Below are 19,101 nucleotides of genomic sequence, written 5' to 3' on the forward strand. Positions count from 1 at the left end.
ACACTCTGACTGAAAGAATTTAAATGAGCTTTCTGATATTACAGCAATTACATCAAATTCTCCACTGAACTTAAATCTCATTTTAGGAAAGTGTAGTCAGAAGAGCCTATGAAGATAGTCTTAGCATCAATATTCTCAGAAAAAAAAAAAGCTAAAACATACAAGCAGATCCTCTAGAACATTTTAAGCATCAGGAAAGTTAAAGTGAGAAAAAATATTAACTTATACAGCAGAAAAATCCACTCATGGAAAGAGAAAAACAAAAGGCTGATGTGGCCTATCTAAAAAGTAAAATAACCACAAGTTTGTAACAACTGAAATTAAACCATGAGTCACACCATGTTACTTGACACAGTTTAGATTAATTTATTATCAATTTGTGTAGTATAGGTACATTTTTATTTTTAAAGGTTATTAGCATATATACTCATATATGAGCAAATGACAGGGCAAAAGGTCAATTTCTGGGCAAAGTCTTTTGTTTTAATGAGGTTTTGTTTTATAGTTTGCCATTCCACAGACAGTATGAACTACAACTATTATCTAAAACCACCCTAAATTCTGGCTTTTGTATTATTTTATATAACAACTTTTGACAGAAAACTACTCATGAGACAATACACTGAAAATGTTATTCACAAACCCGTAGTGTGTGTATCATGTTGATCAGATAATCTTTCTAATTTATTATTCAGGAAGAAAAAAACAATATTAAAACAAACCTACAATGTACAGTATGAGTCTTCAATATTATGTAGTTAAAATCTTTAATTGTGGAAGGAAATCTATGCTGCATAATGGACCAAAGCTACAGAAATGAGTATACAGTCTTAAAAGGAATGACTGGTCTTCATGAAGTGAACACATATTAATCACATTCCAATTACGCAATGTTTAAATGTTTGTATATATATTTGCTTATGTAACTTGATTTTAAAAGTACTTTCCAGAATCCTATAGGCAGACGTTGAGCACCATATTTGAACACCAGAAGGCTGGTGCTCAGCTTTAAAAAAAAAAAAGCAAAAAAAAAAGCAAAAAAAAAAGCACAATCATACTAGAAGAGAAACTCCAAAAGTTTTATTCGGATTTCAACAAACATTGCAAAAAATATTGCATAATGATTGAAAACATAGTATTTTAAACAAAGTAGCAATGTGGTATCAAGTAAAAGAAAGACTGAAACAGCTGTCTATATATGCTGTAAGGAAGATGTACCAGGAAAAGAAAATGACATTTTTAAAATTCAAGGGCAAATGTGAACAAGCCACATTTTGATAGACGGACTATACACCATAGATGTTTTACAAACTGCATAGCAGTGTAAAATCAAAAGGTCTTATCCTAACTATATTGTATTCCTGCATTGAGGCAGCTTACAAGGCAGAGATTTCATTTGTAACATTGGTATTTTAATAGCTCTGGATTCTCATAAAAAATAAACTAATTTAACAAAAAAGCCTCTATCTACATTTGAAAACAAAAGTGCATGTATTGAGAAATAGTGTTATTTCTTAAGAACACAAAGTACTTAAAAAGTTCATTTTAATAGATCAACAACTGATGATCCTTTAGGTGTAGATCTGCACTGTGCTACAAGCAAGATTCTATCCACACCAGCTCCTTTAACCCTCTTTTCCTAAGCAACTGAGACACACGTGCCTGCCAACCATACTTATCAGGGTTCTGGATAATTACAAAGAATGGCAAGTACCAAAACCACCACATTGCTGACTTAATACCAATAACCCAAGACAGATGTTTTAAAGTAGATTTAGCCATAAAGGCAACCATCAACTCCTCAACATTCAGGATCCTTCCTGTCACACAACTACTTTTAAACACTGGAGAGCCATGGCAAGGAGCCATTAGAGCCAAAAGATAAGAACTAATGGAAGCCTGTCTCCTGCCTTGTACTGAAGAATTTGTGGGCAAGGAGCACTTCAATGCACTCAGAGAACAGGGAGGGGCAAGTGTTAAAAACCCTGCCTAAAACCCAGTTCGTATAGTCAGATTAGTACATGAATCCAGATTCTCCTTTCCACATAACCGTGGTAACAGCTAAGAATTATTGCAAATATTGCTAACTCTGTAGAGGGTTTACTCCTCTCCCCAAACAAAAAAAAAGAGAAAGTGTGGGAAGAGAACACGTAGTTTGAAGATCCAGACAGAACTTCTGTCTGAGCTCTTGTAATTTCAACTCATGGCACTGAAGAACTAGATTTATTATTTTTTTCTGGGCACCTGTAGCACTCTGAATTGAAAAAGGCAGTGAATGTTTAGCTGGACTGGACCCAGGATGGGAAACGCACAGATACCAAAGTTGTGAACTGCAGCCAGACTGGCCATAAACAAATGTCCAGTACAGAAATCATGAGTAATAAATTTAGCCATTTTTGTAAACATCTCCTCCTTGCTAATCTCTTATTTTTTCCTATAATGGAAATACATACTGTATTTCTTTGTTCCAAGCTCTGGTCTGTTTCTGTTTTAGATTTGTGGCACAGTTGCTAAGTACAACAGGCTAGAGACATCAACATTAACACAAACAAGTTGGAAAGTCAGTTCAAGTTATTACAGTTTTGTTATACCAGGCCATTTTTCATAGCATGTATTCTCTGTTCAAAAATGCTTTGTAAGATCTTTTATTGTGGAAGACTGGAAGCAAATTGGAGTTGCTCATTTCACAGATGTGGTTGTACATAAATTTCTGATATGCCTTATGCAATTAACAAATCATGTCTCATCTTATGAAGATGATGCATTTGCTATACATACCAGTAATTTAAAATGCTCCTCCAAAAAGCAGCATTTTTATAGACAAATTAACAGAAAGGGAGACAATACATTTCCTAATACCATAAAACAAGTAAAGCCCTTTCATTAGCTGCATTATAAATTCGTAACTGTTCATCACATACTTTGAATTTCTGACTGCTCAAGCAATTTAACCCTCAGTCAACTGCAGGACAAGGAATAACATTTTAAACAATTTATACGGATGTCATTTTAGGTGCAAGAGTGAAAACTAGTATTCCATGTTTTTAGCTCTAAAAGTTTTGCTCCCAAAAGAGAAATCAGTTATTAGGTCAGAAGAAAAATAATCATTGATGACATGTGAAAAGAATGTTGTACTAAAAATCAAGCTGATGCAAATCTGAGTTCACTTAGGTCACTCCTAAAAAAAAAAAATTTTTTTAAAAAAAGCTGCACCTAGATCATCTGCTAACTAGGAAGAGCACTAGAACACCAATTTTATGAGAAAAGATGCGCTTAAAACCAGTGTTTTGAGACATGTACTACAAAGTTTTGAGTTCTTATCTTTGAAATATTCGTATTACAACTTGTTAAAAAAAATAGACCAAATACAGAAAGTACAAAGTACATTTGGTCAGGATTTTGTCTCATTACAATTCAGTGTTTCCTATCTTAAACGTACATACCATTTAGAGGACATTTTTTAAATGTTATCAGTCAACAGCAACATGGGCACCAGTGAATCAGAAAACACACCTTAGGATTTTGTTCTTAAATTATATAAGTTAGATAAAACTACCCTGTCCAGCAAGTTCCAAATTTTTCAAACATTAAGGCAACAACTTTCATTACTTTCCAGCTAAACAGTATTATAAAAAATAAATGTCACTTCAAACCTTATATACACAGTGACAGAGTAGATTTAGCTAGAAAGTATCTTTAGTACATTAATAAAGTGTCACGTAATATTACCGAGGTTATATCAGGTGCTTGAGTGTATGTGCAATTGGAGTGGTTGCAATATTTAAAGTACTGGTTTCAAAACAGAGCGCAGTGAACGTCCTTCTTTAGTGAGTTCTCGTGTTACACACATACATGGCAGCGGAACAGCCTCCTCTCTTCTCTCTACAGCATTATAGCTACACTTCTTCAAGTGGTCAGCCATGCTTGCGATGTCAGCAAACTTCCACTCGTTCACAGTACAGAAGGCCGTACTGAAGCGCCAAACCTAGAAAATAAGTTGCACTTAGGCTCAAAATGTCTTCAGATACCTGTATTCAGAGCAGGAAATTCAATGTTCATGCTCTAATACTTTCAAGGCAATGTTCTGCAGCTAGTATAAATCATACTAAAAATCAACATGACAAAAACATACATTGCTAAATTTTGCATAGCCAGTCCCAGAATGATTCATATTCGGAGTCAACTCTGAGCACTAGCAAGAAAGGCAGGAAATACTTTTTCAATCTATAAAGTGATGCAGTCAGAAGCTAAATGATTAAGTACTCCATGACCAGTCACAATGATCCATTTCTGAAATGATCAACTTCTGCGATGACTGCTGCAGATACTCTGCACTTTGGGATGGTGGAGGTTGGAAATGGTGAAAACTGTACAAAGGTCACCCCAAGGTTTTATGAATTATTTACACTCAACAGTATGTGTTGAGGCCCTCAATAACATGGCAATGGATAGGATCTCAACAGAGGAGCAAAAATTAAAATCGCTGTAAACAGAATAAAGGTAAGAAAAGTAAACTTTGGGGGCAACTTTCCCACTTTCAATGAATATTGACATTAAAAAAAAATACTGAAGTAACCATTTAATAATTTAAATAATGAGAAAATCAGAGGTTAATTTATTTACATCAAGTAAAAACTACAGATACTACTTTGATTTCTACTTCTTCCTCAGGTGTGGAAAACCCTGAGCCAATCTGTTAGCAATTTTCACTAATTGTTGTTCTATATGACAATCTGTTTCTTGAAGGGATATTATATCAAAAAACAGTAAAAGCAATAGTGATCGAGGAAGATATTAAGGGCAAAAACAGGGACATGACCAATTTAATACATTCCCTTTCACGTTCCAATTAAAAAATAACTTACCTTTTCTTTTATCTGCCAAGAAGAACTTCCATCTGGATGCCTTCTCTTCTCCCAGAGCAGTATCACCATTCCACGTGCTTGAAGCAAGCTTCCACACACATCTCTCATTAAATGTGACACTCTTGAAAGCTGACATAAACTAAAGCCATCTAGAAAACTAGCAATATGCTGCAGAACCTCAAATGGTAGACTACTCAGATGGTCATTGTGTAGTCCAATTAAGCAGCTTTTTGCTGGTTCTACTAATACTGTGGATATACAAGGCTGAACTCCAAATGACCGTAAGTGGCGGTCATGGATAATTTTCGCCCCTTGTGTTGAAGGACAAAACCTTCGTTGAGAATACGTACACCCATAATATGCCAAGGGACACCTCTGCTCCATCCAGCCATTAAGGCCAGCATGAATGTCACCATGCACATTCTTAAAATGTGATGAAAACTCATTCCTCCTAAACAACTGTCCACAAACAAATGTAAACATTGAACGCTGTTTTGTTTGGTATCTAGCCACATATTCCAATACCAAATCCAGTCCAAGGGTCTGGAATGGACTTGGATTTGAAAGCTGTGGGTTGGCATGATCACATGCAGAAGCTGAAGCTATTTCCCCCACCATTGTATTTGTGGCCAATATAGCAGATGGGAGAGAAAACGTTTGGGTCCCAAAGTCAACACGATATACATCAACGGTGCGACTTTCCGATATCCCCCTACCTCCGGGAGAGTCTCCTAGGCAAAACAACAGAGCTGCAGTGATTAGATCAATCCCCTGAAGACCCATAGGATCTTCCGTTATCTCCAGATCTGATGTATCAACAGCTTTGTCTTCTTTTGGTGTAGACCAAAAGTGGTTAACAAGAAATTTGCATGATCGATGCCGTAAAAGTGAAAATGCATCTACACTTCTCAATCTGTCTTGCTCCACTTGTCTCTCTAACATTTCTTCTTCGTTAGCATTATGGGGAAGTAGTAAATGATTAGCATTGCCATTAACTAAGTGATCAGCTGATATTACTTCTTTAAGTTGTGCTGTTACAGGGAAGGAGCTGCAAGACTGTAATGCTTCATCATCATGAGAGGCAGTACATTCACCATTTGCTACACTGGATGGTTTTGAACTAGATACAGCAAGATCTTCAGTCTGGTCCAACACCTTTGAACATTCATTTTCTACATGAAAGCCATTACACAAAAGTGAGGAGTTACTGATGTTTAGATTTAAGTCGTGGTTTTGCACTATGTCATAACAACTATCACTGGGACCATTTTGCTCCATTTGTGAATTTTGACTCGGGCTATCAAAGTTTCTTCCCCCAACTGCTCCTTTGTTATCTTCATCTGGATATTCACAGTCAGATTTTTTATCCTGAATAATGCCATTAGAAACTTGTTCTTTAATCTCAGTATCTTCTTTCATTTCATGTGGTGAAATGCAGAGCCTTGAATTTAACATATTAATGTCCCTTGTAGCAGTGTTCAGGATATCCAGAGCAGCAGCTAAACTCCTTGTTGTTTCTACAGTAGCTTGATAAAGTGCACCATAGGACTCTTCATCTACAGGCATCAAACCATTTGAATGCACTGTATCTGGGGCACTTGATTTGACAGAGGTTTGCTCTCTGGATTCTGGTATTGGATCACCTGCTTTTGACATCATAGTTGCTACTTTAAGTGATTCTAATAACATGCGCTGGTCTTGAAGAGCTAAAGCCATATCTAGCTGTTCCACTTCATCAACATCTTTACTCAGGTTTTCGTAAGATTTTCGGTCAGCATAACTGACTGGCCATCTATTCCACTCCATGGTACAACATACCACACTTGCAGGACAAACTTCTAGATGATCAGCAATTTTATTTCTGGCTACTATGAAGGGACATCCAAAGCCACTATTCAAACAAGGCACTCTCTCAAGTGGACATAACATGCGATGTTCCTCAGCTTTACATAAGTGAAAAACTGCACCACAAACCAAGGGGCAGCCAATCAAATCACAGGAAATGCCAGGCTCTGGTCTGGTCATACAACGACGGCTGACACAGTTCACACAGTGCAGATGTTGTTGATGTTCCTCCATGACTGTAAGTCCAGCTCTGAGTGAAGAGAAAGGAGAGAAACGCATAGAATATTAACTCAATATTGTTAATATTTACTAACAGTTACTTCCAGTGCTGCATGCTAATACAATGTGAACTGATTAGTAGCCATTTTAAGAGACATTTTATCTCAAAGGAATTGGGTTTTAATGTTCACCTGAAGATTACAATACACATTTGGATTGGAGTTCAAGACATAATCTATGCATTTATTCACCAGGCATAATATATGCAATTTAGGTAAAAATGTTGTATCCCTCTGGAATAGCTCTTTCCCCCTGCCCATTACACAAAGATGACTCAATGAAAAACAAAGCATGACTGTTGGCTATGGCCTGTTACCTTTTAGAATCAAGAATCATTTTAGTTGGAACCTAAAATACTAAACCATACAACTCTATGGAGGAATAAAGGAAGCCAGATTAATCTTTATTTGCATGTCTCTAAATTAAACAGAGGCAACCTATTCCCTGGGCTGCTTGCTACCACTGAAGTTTCTGACACCCTCTTACAACCTCTTACAAATCTTGATGCAGTTCTGTTTCAGGCAGTCTGCACCCCTTAGCATCTATCTCAATCCCCTGTCACGTCTCATTCTCCTCCACTCCATGTTTCTGACAGACAGCAGTCCTTTTCAACAGCTCATCACTCCTTTTTAATTAATCTATAGCCTATTGCTCCTCCTTTATAGCAGTTGTTGCATAAGGGTAGTAATTATAGTATACATGAAATAAATCCTTTTACGTCATCAGAAACTTTTATGTAAAACTTTATCCAACACGGTCCTATCTGTATCTCCATTTTAACCCACAAAAGGTAATTTTTTTAATGCGACCTGTGGCCATTGTAAGTACAGTATTAGCAGTCCACAGTGTAAAGGTAACAAAACTTTACATAATAAAACCAAGCAGTAATAAAAATCGAAATAAAATTCACTGCACAAATTGACATAAAAAAAAATTTCAATTATTTTATGCGGTAGGGAGAAAAAAAGAAGGGAAAAAAAAAAAAAAGAGTAAACTTTGTGTCTTTGTATCATACTTTGAGATGCTCTGGTATTGCTCATTAGCTGGAGCGCAGGCCCATGCAAGTGACCAAGGTCTCCCCTTTGTGCTAACAAAGTCCCTCTCACAAGTGATACCACTAGGGATTACAGTTCAGAGATCAGAGAATGACTTGCACAGATCCAAATCTCAAAATACTGTGTCAGTTCACTGCTCAGTTCCATCTTTTTCTCACTCCCACCCTCCAGCAACAGTCTTGAAAAATAAAACGCTTACAGAATTTAAGATTAATAGAAAAGGTGCCTTACTTTATTCTACTAGCTAACAAGTGCTCTCATGCATTGTCTTCAGACAGATACTTATCAAGTTTTATGTATTAACACTTCTTAAACTAAAAATACTCTAAACTTCAAAAATAAAACTGGTGTTATTCCTTTTGTTCAAACAGAAGAGGAAACAAGACTTTAGAACACTCCACTTTAAATTATTTGAAGCATTTAAATAGAAATGTATTTGACACTTCACTCACTTGTATTCTTTTAATGCTTTGAAATTCATGCCAACTTTAAGTAGCAATCAGTCCTCATCCCCCCATCCGTTGTAATCTGGATAACTCAAATACTTCAACCACCCACTCTCCTGAACACTTCTAACAAAGAAGCATATGTGCTACACTTAGCAGGCAAAACACAGCTGAATTTTCTCTGCCATATCTTAGTATTTATATACTGAGTAACAAGTACGTTTCAAATAAACTGTCAAGAGCATCAGTCACTCAACTCAGTGACTGACTTGCTAAGCATTTCAGCAAACCTTTCTGACACCTAACCTGCTTTCAACTTGCATATTAAGTCAGACAGCAAAGAGCTGAAATATGTTCAGTAAAGAATGAAACAGAGGAAATTATTTGACCTCTCTGAGGTATTTTTAGTTGTTCTGGCAAAGCAGTAAGTAACGCCTGCCAAATACAGCAGCCTACCTCTGTCTAGACTAAAGAAAATTTCAGAATTTTGCATCAATACAAAAACCAAACTCTAGTTTTCCTGAAGTCAACAGGGGAGCAGAGACTGAAAGGAAACTCTCAGGTTATCTGTGCATTTTAAAGCACTTCACACAAAATGGAAACAGCCTTGAAAAAGACAATTGTTAGTCTATAATGCAAGAGCCCTCATAGAGCCCAGCCCTTGCTTCATACATATCTACACAGTGCTACACCCATAAAACAAGCAGGCTGATAGCAATAAGGATTGATTTAATCAGTCACCCACAATTATGTTTAAAAAACCACAAAACTAAAATAAAATTGCTTACCTACTTTGCATAAAGGTATGCACCCTGCTCACTTTCAGGTGGTCAGAAGCGAGCCACTTCCCGAGCAGCAGGCAGGTGCACTCCCCAGCACACACGGCTGTGCTACCACCACTCTACCGCTGCTAGGCCAAAGCTGGACCACATGCCGATAGCTCAGAACACAGACTGAGCTTCTGTTTGCCTGCACCATTTGTGCAGACATACCCTAAATTAGTCAACCATCATTAAACGCTACCTTTAAATAGCCTATGTGAGGTTACACAGAAGAACATTCTATTAAGACAGTAAAGCATCCTCCTCCCTAGCACACTATCTTGGTCTTTAAAAGTCAGATTGTGAAACCCAAGTTGCATGGCGATATTGGCTTTTCTCAGGCTTCCGGACTGCTTTCACACGTAAGCTAATACTCATCAAAACTTAATTATTTCATACAAGCAAGTGAAGTTTTCAAGTGGTGAAAACATCAAATATCACTAGCAAACAGTATACGAAAACCAGAGCAGACACTAAAATACCACGTTTCATGAATAGGTAGATGCTAATTCAGTTCCGTAACAGATGCTTGCAATTTTTTTTTATAAAGCAGTCATACATGTGGTCAATTAAACAGCTAAAGCAACCTACTCTCTCAGTTAACATAAATTAGAATTTTATTGGTCACTGAAAAATTTTATATTAGTTGTCATTTTTCTTAAAATTCAAATACTTTGACTCCTTAACTAAATATATAATTTAACATTTCTTGGATATCAATAGACCATCAGCAGGACATTCACTAAAATTCCATGTCCTGCTTACAAGCCTCTACTTCACAGCACCTGCTGCAGAACCTCAGTTTAGTCAGAATGTCACATTTTATTTATAGCTTTCTATCAAGTCCTTATATATTTATAAGAAATGTCCTTTTTCTGTATTTTTTTATTTCAAACTCAACTATTGTTTTGGGCAGTCACGAATTCCTGGACTGCTTAAACTAGTTAAGGCTTTTGATATAATTCAATTATCAAATTGCTAAGTCCAAAGGCAAAAAAACTAAAATGACCCTATCAAACTAGTGCAATAATGGATAAGATCTCAAGAATTAGCACATTTATTAGTCAACAAATGGTCACACACTCTGTTTTGTAAGCTAACTTTGTGAACCACAGAACTTAGCACCTCTTTGATTCAATGATTAAGAGCAACCACATACGAATAATTTTTCTTTGAAGAACCAGAATCAATATTACCAGTACTACACTGAGAACAAGAACCATCCTCTTCCCAAATATTACCTTGTAAAGTAGAAAACTGTTGGGTGAAGGGGAGATAAAAATATTCTTGCTGGAGGTAACAAAGTGCCTTCAGTTACTCTGACAGAGAAAACTGAAAGGGCTGACAAAGAATGTCACTGCTGATTTGAAGAAAAATATCTGCCATTAAAACATGTACAAATAATATTTACAGTATTTAGACCCCATTGTGTTCCATGCCACAATTTGGTGAGAAGATAGTGTCAGATCAATGACTATAGCACGAATGAACAGCTGTCCTTTCCTGATACTGTTGTGTCAGCAACTAGCTTCAGTTCATATGAGATGCTTAAGTACACACACTTGACTGTTACTAGAAGAGAAACCTAAAAATACATCCTGTTCCAGTGAGGTGACCACTGCTCTCACAATTTGTGCAATCACTTGATGTTATTGTACATACTATACAGTCAGCTGACCAAATCAGCCAGAACATGCTTTGAAAATCTGTCATAATTAAAAGGATTAAAATTCCAGCTGCTACAGCCACATGATTTTCAGTTGCTGTTGTAACACAAACATGAAAATAGTCATCACACAATACTTGAGCTGCAAGTGAAAGCTCTCACTTTTTTCTGCACCATAAAGTGTAAGGAGCTATACTTAGTATTATCAAGCCAAAAGTCTGCTTACTTACTCTCCCCTACATGAATTGTTTTGTGCCAGTAAGATAGAGAATCATAGCAGCTATTACTGCTATTGGAACACTTCCTTACTCAGGTACCTTAGATTCCCCAAATCTATAAAACTCAACTGTCTTTTAGACTCTTCCCTCTGTCAAATCCAAACAAAGAGACCAAGAGATTCTTAAATTACTGGTTGAAGGAAGTAGGAGAACAGAGACACAAGCAGAAATACAGGTTTAAACTCCCAGGAGCATCCAAATCCACCCACAAGCAGCCAAATATATGCAAACCATTCTAAAAAGTTCCCTTTTGTTTTAGAGATTGTAGAAGAGACTGCCACATTTCTGAATCTTCCAGCTTTTATCCAGGTCTCTGGCTAAAAGAGTGGCTAACAAGTCTGGTAAGATGCAGAAACCTTTAGAGAGGAAATGGCCAAGAGAGAGATTTAAATGATAGGTGGTTTGAAAAAGAAGTGTAAGGAAAAATAGGGCAAAAGGTAGAAAGCATTATTATTTTTTACAAAAATGGGCCCTACTGTAGATAATTACTAAAGTATTTTATTTTTTTATATTCTACCATGTATGGGAGAATAAGCATAAGTCACCTTGATTAACAAGTCAAACAATCAAATGCTTTAAAGAAACTTTGCAGTCTTCTAGAAGGCAAGCTCTTCTTGTCTTGTCATCCTTATCCCACATAAAAAGTGTAACAATTTTTGTAACTAAAACCAAACACCTCCATGTATTACTATATTGCCCACATTATTACTATATATGCCCACATTAACTTTGTATTTATGCATGCTATGCTCCCTTTTTGCATTTGAGGGTAGTGGTGTTTGGATTGGTTGGTTTGAGGTCAGTTTTGATTTAACAGTTTACAAATAACTGATGAAAAACATGAGCTGGAGTTCCAGCAAGATGTCTTCGACACCATCTCAACTGGAGAATGGCAAATGCCACCACTAGCTGCCATCCCTGCTTGAGTTAAGCAACAAAAGGCAGCTCTAACTCTGCTCTAGCCCCATCCTGAAGCCTCCCCAAAGGCAGTGCACCCACTGTCCTCATATTAGGGAGCTGGTTACATCCAATCATACTTAAATGTCTCTCCATAGCACTGGGAAGGCAGGAAACAGGGACATACAGCAAAGTTAATCTAACACAACACTAATTTCCAACTACTCTTCAAAATGGTAAATTCAAACGAAAAACAAACAACATTACAAAGTGCTAGTTATTAACGTGAAATAACATAACTAAGAGGTGACAAATGTAAAGGTATGTGCTTCAGTTGCACAGGTAATAGAGTAGTACGTGTGGCCATATTTTACCATTTGTATACTAGGCAATTGGGGTTTTTAATACATTTTTTCTGATTTCAAAGAAAAGTTCCTGACAGGAATTTCATGAATCCCTGTATTTCTTTAAACTAGTTTACATCAGACATACTTTTAGGAAGTAGAATCATTTCAGATGGCACACTTGAAATCTCTGCCTTATGGGGTACAAATTACTGGCCCTCATCCCAGAGTTCATTAGGACACCCCTGGCTTCTGTTACAACTGGGCGGATGAGAGAACACTTGGATAGACAAATTTTGACTGCATTTTCAAGCATAAATTCATCCACATGAAGCAAGCATTTCCCTGCCTGATAGTGATGGCACCTATTGGACATATTTAAATGAATCTACATTATTTTTTGTTTGATCACTGAACATGGAAAGGAGCTTCAATTACTAAAGCCCAAACTAGTAGGACAAGTAGTATGCTACTTCTACAATTATCATCATAGTTTATAGCAATTTATATGTACTACACAGAAGAGGCAGAAAAAGGACCAGCTCAAAACAAAGACCTCAGGTCCTTCAGGAATTATTCTAATTATATCAGTGATGTAGTACCAAACGAGTATGCACTAACTACTTTCTGAGGCTTAAAGTTATCCATCTACCACAAAAACAAGCAGACCAAACCAAAATCTTTTCCATGCCTACTCCTGCCCCAAACACCCTATTACAGGAGCTGATCTGTATATTGCCCTCTTTTGAGTAACACCTTAGCAGTACCTTTCTCCTCAGTGGCAAACCATCTTCCTCCCATTCAGGTAATTCCGTGAGATATTCCTCCCTAATCGCTGCGGCCAAAAAAACAGAATTCAAGGAGAAAATTACCCAAACCAAAACACTACTTCGACTGAACAGAGCCCTACAGTGACACCCCATGTGGCTGGCTTTGTTTCACTTAATAGAAACTCTGATGGAATCATACAACACCTCCTTCCGTCACTGATAAACTCTGCAAGTGCTACAAAACAAAACCTAACCTACTAGACTTTTCCTTAAGAGTACTTTTGTGACAGGTCTGCCATGCATTCTTGTCTCCTTGACACATTTCCCAAAGAAGAAACCGAAAGGCCTTTGGCCACACACTGACAGAGGACAACCACACCAGGAACAGCTATACTTGCTGCATGGCTCAGGCACAAAAGCACTCTACCTGTTGAGATGGTGACAGGGCAGAATCACCTAGTGAGCCAGTAGATTTCATGTGTAAAGCACTTCTGAACTTGAACTCAGTCAGTGCAACTCCTCGATTGCTGCAGACTCTGAAAGAAATGAGACCAGAAGTAAGGTTCTGAGTGTACATATTGCTTTCTATATGTAAAATTCTCTGAAAAGTTAATGTGCTTACACCATCTGGAGCTACAATGTTGAATATTTTGGAGGTTTCATGGAAAAAAAACCAAGTTTTTAACAAACTTCGCAAGTGCAATCTAAGTTCTGTCATTTTAGCTCAGTGAGCTAGTGAATCACTCTAGATAATTACTTATTTTAAGGCTCGAAGAAAATATTAGAAGTTGTTATTCTAACCTACTTCACTGAAGTATTTGGTTTGGCCCACCAGGAAGCACTTAAGGAAAAAAAAGACTTGAAGTAAGATTGCAATATCTGGAGAACTAAGTAACTAACTAAATTTTTGATTATTGTACAAACGCATTTTAGTTTAGTTAAAAATTGTTCAGCTTCAATCTTCAGACATCAAAATTTATTAAGCAGTTGCTTGATATTAAAAAGATCTTTACTAAACCAAGCTGCTTCTTCCACGTTTTCATATGCATAGATTATCACAAGGGGGACATACCCAAAGGAACAATAATATCCTTATACCTCCAGATACCATCTCACAAATCCTTCAGAAAAAAAGAAGTGGCCATTTCTCAAACATCAGAAACAGAACTATTGGAAAAAATAAATTATTCTATACTACAGTAGGTAGTTTTAGCCACCCAAAAGAAGCCAAAAATAAATCCTTCTTACATCATATTTTCATTCATACACATTGCCATAGAATTCCTGAACTCTGTATATTACAGAGATCAGGCCAAAAACCTTGTTAATATACTGATACAAGTCCTACTACACAAGTTTAACCAGTTCCCATAGCAAAATAAGAAAACAACTGTAAAGTAAATCAAAAAATGTGAACACAACCGCTCACCAAATCCTAGACTGAAATGCAGATGTTATGTACTCTGTACATACAAGGTGGTTTGTTTGTTTTTTTAAAAAATTAAAAATACAGCCTTTTTTGTAGAAGACGGCCTGACCACTGTAAAGCAAAAGCAGATAGTACAGAAAAAAATATATAGTGGGCCCCCCTCATCCCTTACTGTGCCAGATAATACTAAAGTAGAAAAGATGGAGTTTGTCCTAAAATATTTTTAAAAATTCTAAGTAGAACAAAAAGAACAGGGGAAAAAGAACAGAGACAGTATTAACAACTGTAACCTATTCTATTTTCAGGTATTTCATTTTCTTACCAAATGAAATGTTTTTTGCAGCACCAATTAATGTTTTTGCCCCTTCTAGGTGCTTGGTTTTAAAACAAATGGAAATAGTAAAAAAAAAAAAAAAAAATCCAGTTAAAAAAATAAAAACATTTTCCAAACAAAAGTTCACCTATCTCAAATAGTTGGTCAATATGGAAGCTGGCAACATTGTCTCTTTATGAGTATGTTATACTAGCTCTTGCAATCTCTTTTTAACTTGAATGAAGAACTGGAAAACACAAATCTGCACTACACTTTAGTGCAGTGTTTTAAGATGTATAATGAGTAATCAATTTTTGATCTCTGATATCATTTAGGCTGCTTCTTACAAATGTCAATGGGCTTGATGCTATTACTTTTTCCTCAAAGATTCCAGCTAAACATTCCCATCCAAACACAGTCCATAACCAATGACAATAGTGACTCAGCAAAAAGGTTTTGTAAGAGCATTACAGCTATGTCAATAATGTACACTTCTTAAACTGAATCTGCAACTCCAATAAATTATTCTGCCCCACAGAACACTTGGAAAACTACATTTTCTACCAGAAATGCTTCTAAATAGACAAATAAATACACAGTTTAAACTTCAACAAACAAACTAAACATCACCCACCTCAAGGCATCTATGTAATCAACTCTGAACCAGGTATCACTACTCAACCATCAACCTGAACCACTATCTTTAGTTTGATATGAAAAACTGTAACTACACTGATTAGAATTTGACCTCACCATGCCTCTCACTCTCATGCTTTGAGTTTAACCCTATCAGGTTTTCATCATGATTTCACATTAAGAGCTTAGATCAATGTTTGGCATTTGGTAAACAACAGCACATTCAAATCAGTTAGAAGTTCTACACTGTAAGAGTTCGCAGGGTACTTTATATTCAAGTAGCATTAATTGATTACAATACAATTAAAACAAAACATCAAGTGTCACCTGAAAAACTATTAAAAACAGCAGCTTGCAAAGTCAGTCAGGATCTAGAGCTCCCCTGTCGCTTTAACTCTCTGGCCAGTTTTAGACCAGTTTATATTACATTATATATATATATATTTTTTTTTTTTTTTGTCTTTTTCCTTCATTCAATACTGAGACTAGATAGTGCTCAGACATCTAGGACAGCTTATACAGGATTTCTCTGTAACACTCAACAATGTAATTACTTCATTATCTGTGCTCTGTTCAGGAATACTTACTCCTTATACAATCTAATCATCTCACCAACAAACACTGGTTACCTTTATTCTTGTACAGATAAGGAAACTGAAATACAGTTGTCACTGGTACAATGATCACTAGATAAACTATTCCCTGCTCCCATTTCTGTACCACTGGATATCACCACCAAAGGCAAACAGAATTTGCCTCACTTGAGACAGAGCTCACCAAAGAAAGATCTATCAATATGAAGGAAATTTTACTTATTATTTTTAGTTCTACAGGACTAAATACAAAGCATACATTTGCTATAAAGCTGAAATACACAGCAGCTACAGGATCTCACTTGAAGACTAATAGTCACGTGCATTCTTCTTCACAAAGGTACTCTTTTAGGACCTAATTAAAAAACTTGGGTTGTCCAAAAATGTGCAGAAACCTTGCCCATAAAGTTTCCAACCAGATATTGTTAGTTAAACTCATGGCTTATTTTGTCCATTCAACTTCTAACATCAAAGTAAGAAGCAAGGGAAATATAGTCCAAATTTAAGAAGTTAATTGAATAAAAGAATTTAGTGCAAAAGAAAGAACATTGAAGAAGCAAAGTAAAAAACCACCACTTTTGCACAGCCCATTCTGCTGGGATTCTCCTGTACTGTAACACCTTCTAACTTTGGAAAAGAATGAGACAGAGACCCCACAAAAAGTCTCAGCTTGCAGTGCAACCCCAGTTCACCATCTGAATCTATTTCTTCTCCAGATGAAACTTGACCACTATGGAGAAATTATGCACGTGCATACAGAGTGGACAATGGATTAAAATTGCCAGTGTATTTTTCAGTCTTCCAGGTATTTAACTTGCTTACCAGCCATAGTTCTTTTACGAATGCTTCTGCAGCTTTGAGAGAGGGGTGGAAAGGGGAAGATCATAAATAAGCATAACTAACATCCTCATCAACAGGAATGCATGAACCTTAACCCTCCAGATGACAGCACAAGTTAAGGTGTATGACATCAACACTCAGCAGAAGGCAGCAGCTGTCCAGGGAAAGGACTTAACCATCAAGTGCTTCACACTATTTCTGAAGAGAGCAGAGGGAGATCTCTTGCCTAAACTGCTAGGACAAGCAAGGTGATGCTGTTGCCACAGCAGCACAGACCCGGTTTTGGATCAGTATACTAACACACACTTACTCTGGCATATTAACAACATAATCAGCAAAAGGGAAACAAGAATTATGAAAAGCTTCTCAGCCAAATCAGAAAAGAACTTTACAGAACAAAAGGAAGCCGTCTCTCCAGCCCACGGGTTTTTTCCCCGGAGAATTCAGAAGACCTGCTGCAAATAACAGCGGCGCTACAACTTTTGCAAGTGAGGCCACACGACTGTTTCAGTGTGTGTGCAGTTCAACAAGCTGCTGTCATCTCCCTATGCACTTCTGACTGCCAGCCTGTGGGGTTACAGGAGTACAGCTACACAACCTTATTTACGTTCATAAAGAAGGAAAAAAAAGGTTCTAATGCACATCAGTAGTAGCCATCGAAAAAGGAACTGAGAGAAGAGACAAAACACAACCCCTAGCTCGATACGAGCAGAGCCACTCGAAACACACGAACACGGAGGATTAGGGAAGGATTTCAGCGATACCTCTGGATGATTTGCTCTTTTCCCCTCTCCTTCTATGCGTAAAGGAGACTCCCCGGCTGCAGTCTCGGCAGCTCCAGGCAGACCCCGGCCCCTACCCCTTCCCACGTGCTATCGCGACAGCCGCACAGGGCTGGCGGCACCGCGGGCAAGAGGAAGCGGCGGCAGCAGGGCTCGCTCCGCCGCCACCCGCTCCCGGCGGCCGCGGGCCCGCGGAGGGGCCAGGCGGCAGGGGTGGGCCCGCGGCCACCCTACATGGCACCTTCCCACCGACACACACGCAGCACTTCGGGCCCTGCGGGAGCAAGGGGGCGGGGAGGTCGGGACCCCGGCGAAGCACGCACACCAAAGCCCCGCGGCCTCCTCCGAGGGCAGCGCCGCGCCCGCCTCTCGGCCGGGACCTGTCAGGGTCCGCGGGGAGCTGCGGCCGAGCCGGCACTGGGCCCCGGCCGCCTCCGCCCCGCCGGGCGCTCGCCCCCGCCGGGCCGTTTGTTTACCAGCCGGCTGCCAGGCACCGCCGCCGGCCGGGAACCGGCCGCAGCCCAGCCGGGGGCGCAGGCCCCAGCTCGCTCCCCCGCTGCGACTCACCCGTCCCCGTCGCTCGGCAGCCGCGGGAGACTGCGCCGCGCCCGCTGCCCGCCTCGCTCTCGCCGCCGCGGCGCCCGCCCGGCCTCGCCGCTCCCGGCCCGGCCTCGCCCCCGCGCCCGCCGGGCTCCCGCGCGGCCCCGCTCCGGCCGCGCCCCCCACGGCCGCGCGCACCAAGGCGGGCGAGCGAGCGCGCGGGGCGGGGCGAGCGCGCGGGCCGTGCCGGCGCCGCCGAGGGGCGGGGCGACGGGCGGGGAGCGCGCGCGGCCCGGGCGCGGGCCTCTCTTCCCCCGGCGGGAGGGGCGGGGCCACGCGGCGGAATGCCCGGATGTCGCGGGCTTTTCTTCAGCCCCGCCCCTTGTCTCGGCTCCGCGCATGCGCGGTGCGGCAGCGGCGGGGCCGGGGGCCGGGCCGTTGCTGCGGGGGCTGCAGGGTGCCCCGCGTCCTGCCCGGCCCGGCCCGGCCCGGCCCGGCCTTCCCTTCCCTCCCCTCCCCTCGTAGCGGCGTTCCCGTTCGTGAAGCTCTCCCGAGCCCGGACGGGCCGCCGCTGCAGGCGGCAGGTGTGCAGGGCAGGGCCTGGGCGCAGCGAGGCTGGCGGGTGCTGCGTGTGCCGACAGCCCCTCGGCACCGGCCTCGCTCAAGCCTTGAAATACGCTTTCTGCTGAGATGGGCAATACC

General features: G+C 39.6%; 1 protein-coding gene across 4 annotated transcripts; it reads right to left on the bottom strand.

Moving 5' to 3' along the window:
- Nucleotides 1–1,058: 1,058 nt before the first annotated feature.
- Nucleotides 1,059–18,568, bottom strand: FBXO30 (F-box protein 30). Of its 4 annotated transcripts, none has more exons than XM_051615003.1 (4): nucleotides 18,427–18,568; nucleotides 13,694–13,802; nucleotides 4,866–6,960; nucleotides 1,059–3,985 (listed from the first exon to the last, which is right to left on the bottom strand). In XM_051615003.1, the coding sequence occupies exons 3-4, from the start codon at nucleotides 6,942–6,944 to the stop codon at nucleotides 3,782–3,784; spliced, it is 2,283 nt and encodes a 760-aa protein (XP_051470963.1). In that variant the 5' UTR covers nucleotides 6,945–6,960; nucleotides 13,694–13,802; nucleotides 18,427–18,568; the 3' UTR covers nucleotides 1,059–3,781. The 4 variants fall into 4 exon arrangements, with proteins under 4 accessions (XP_051470963.1, XP_051470964.1, XP_051470965.1 ...); XM_051615004.1 differs by lacking the exon at nucleotides 18,427–18,568 and adding an exon at nucleotides 17,842–17,907; XM_051615005.1 differs by lacking the exon at nucleotides 18,427–18,568 and adding an exon at nucleotides 17,060–17,079.
- Between the last annotated feature and the right edge of the window lie 533 nt (nucleotides 18,569–19,101).

Source organism: Apus apus, chromosome 3 (genome assembly GCF_020740795.1).
Source record: "Apus apus isolate bApuApu2 chromosome 3, bApuApu2.pri.cur, whole genome shotgun sequence".
Taxonomy (NCBI): domain Eukaryota; kingdom Metazoa; phylum Chordata; class Aves; order Apodiformes; family Apodidae; genus Apus; species Apus apus.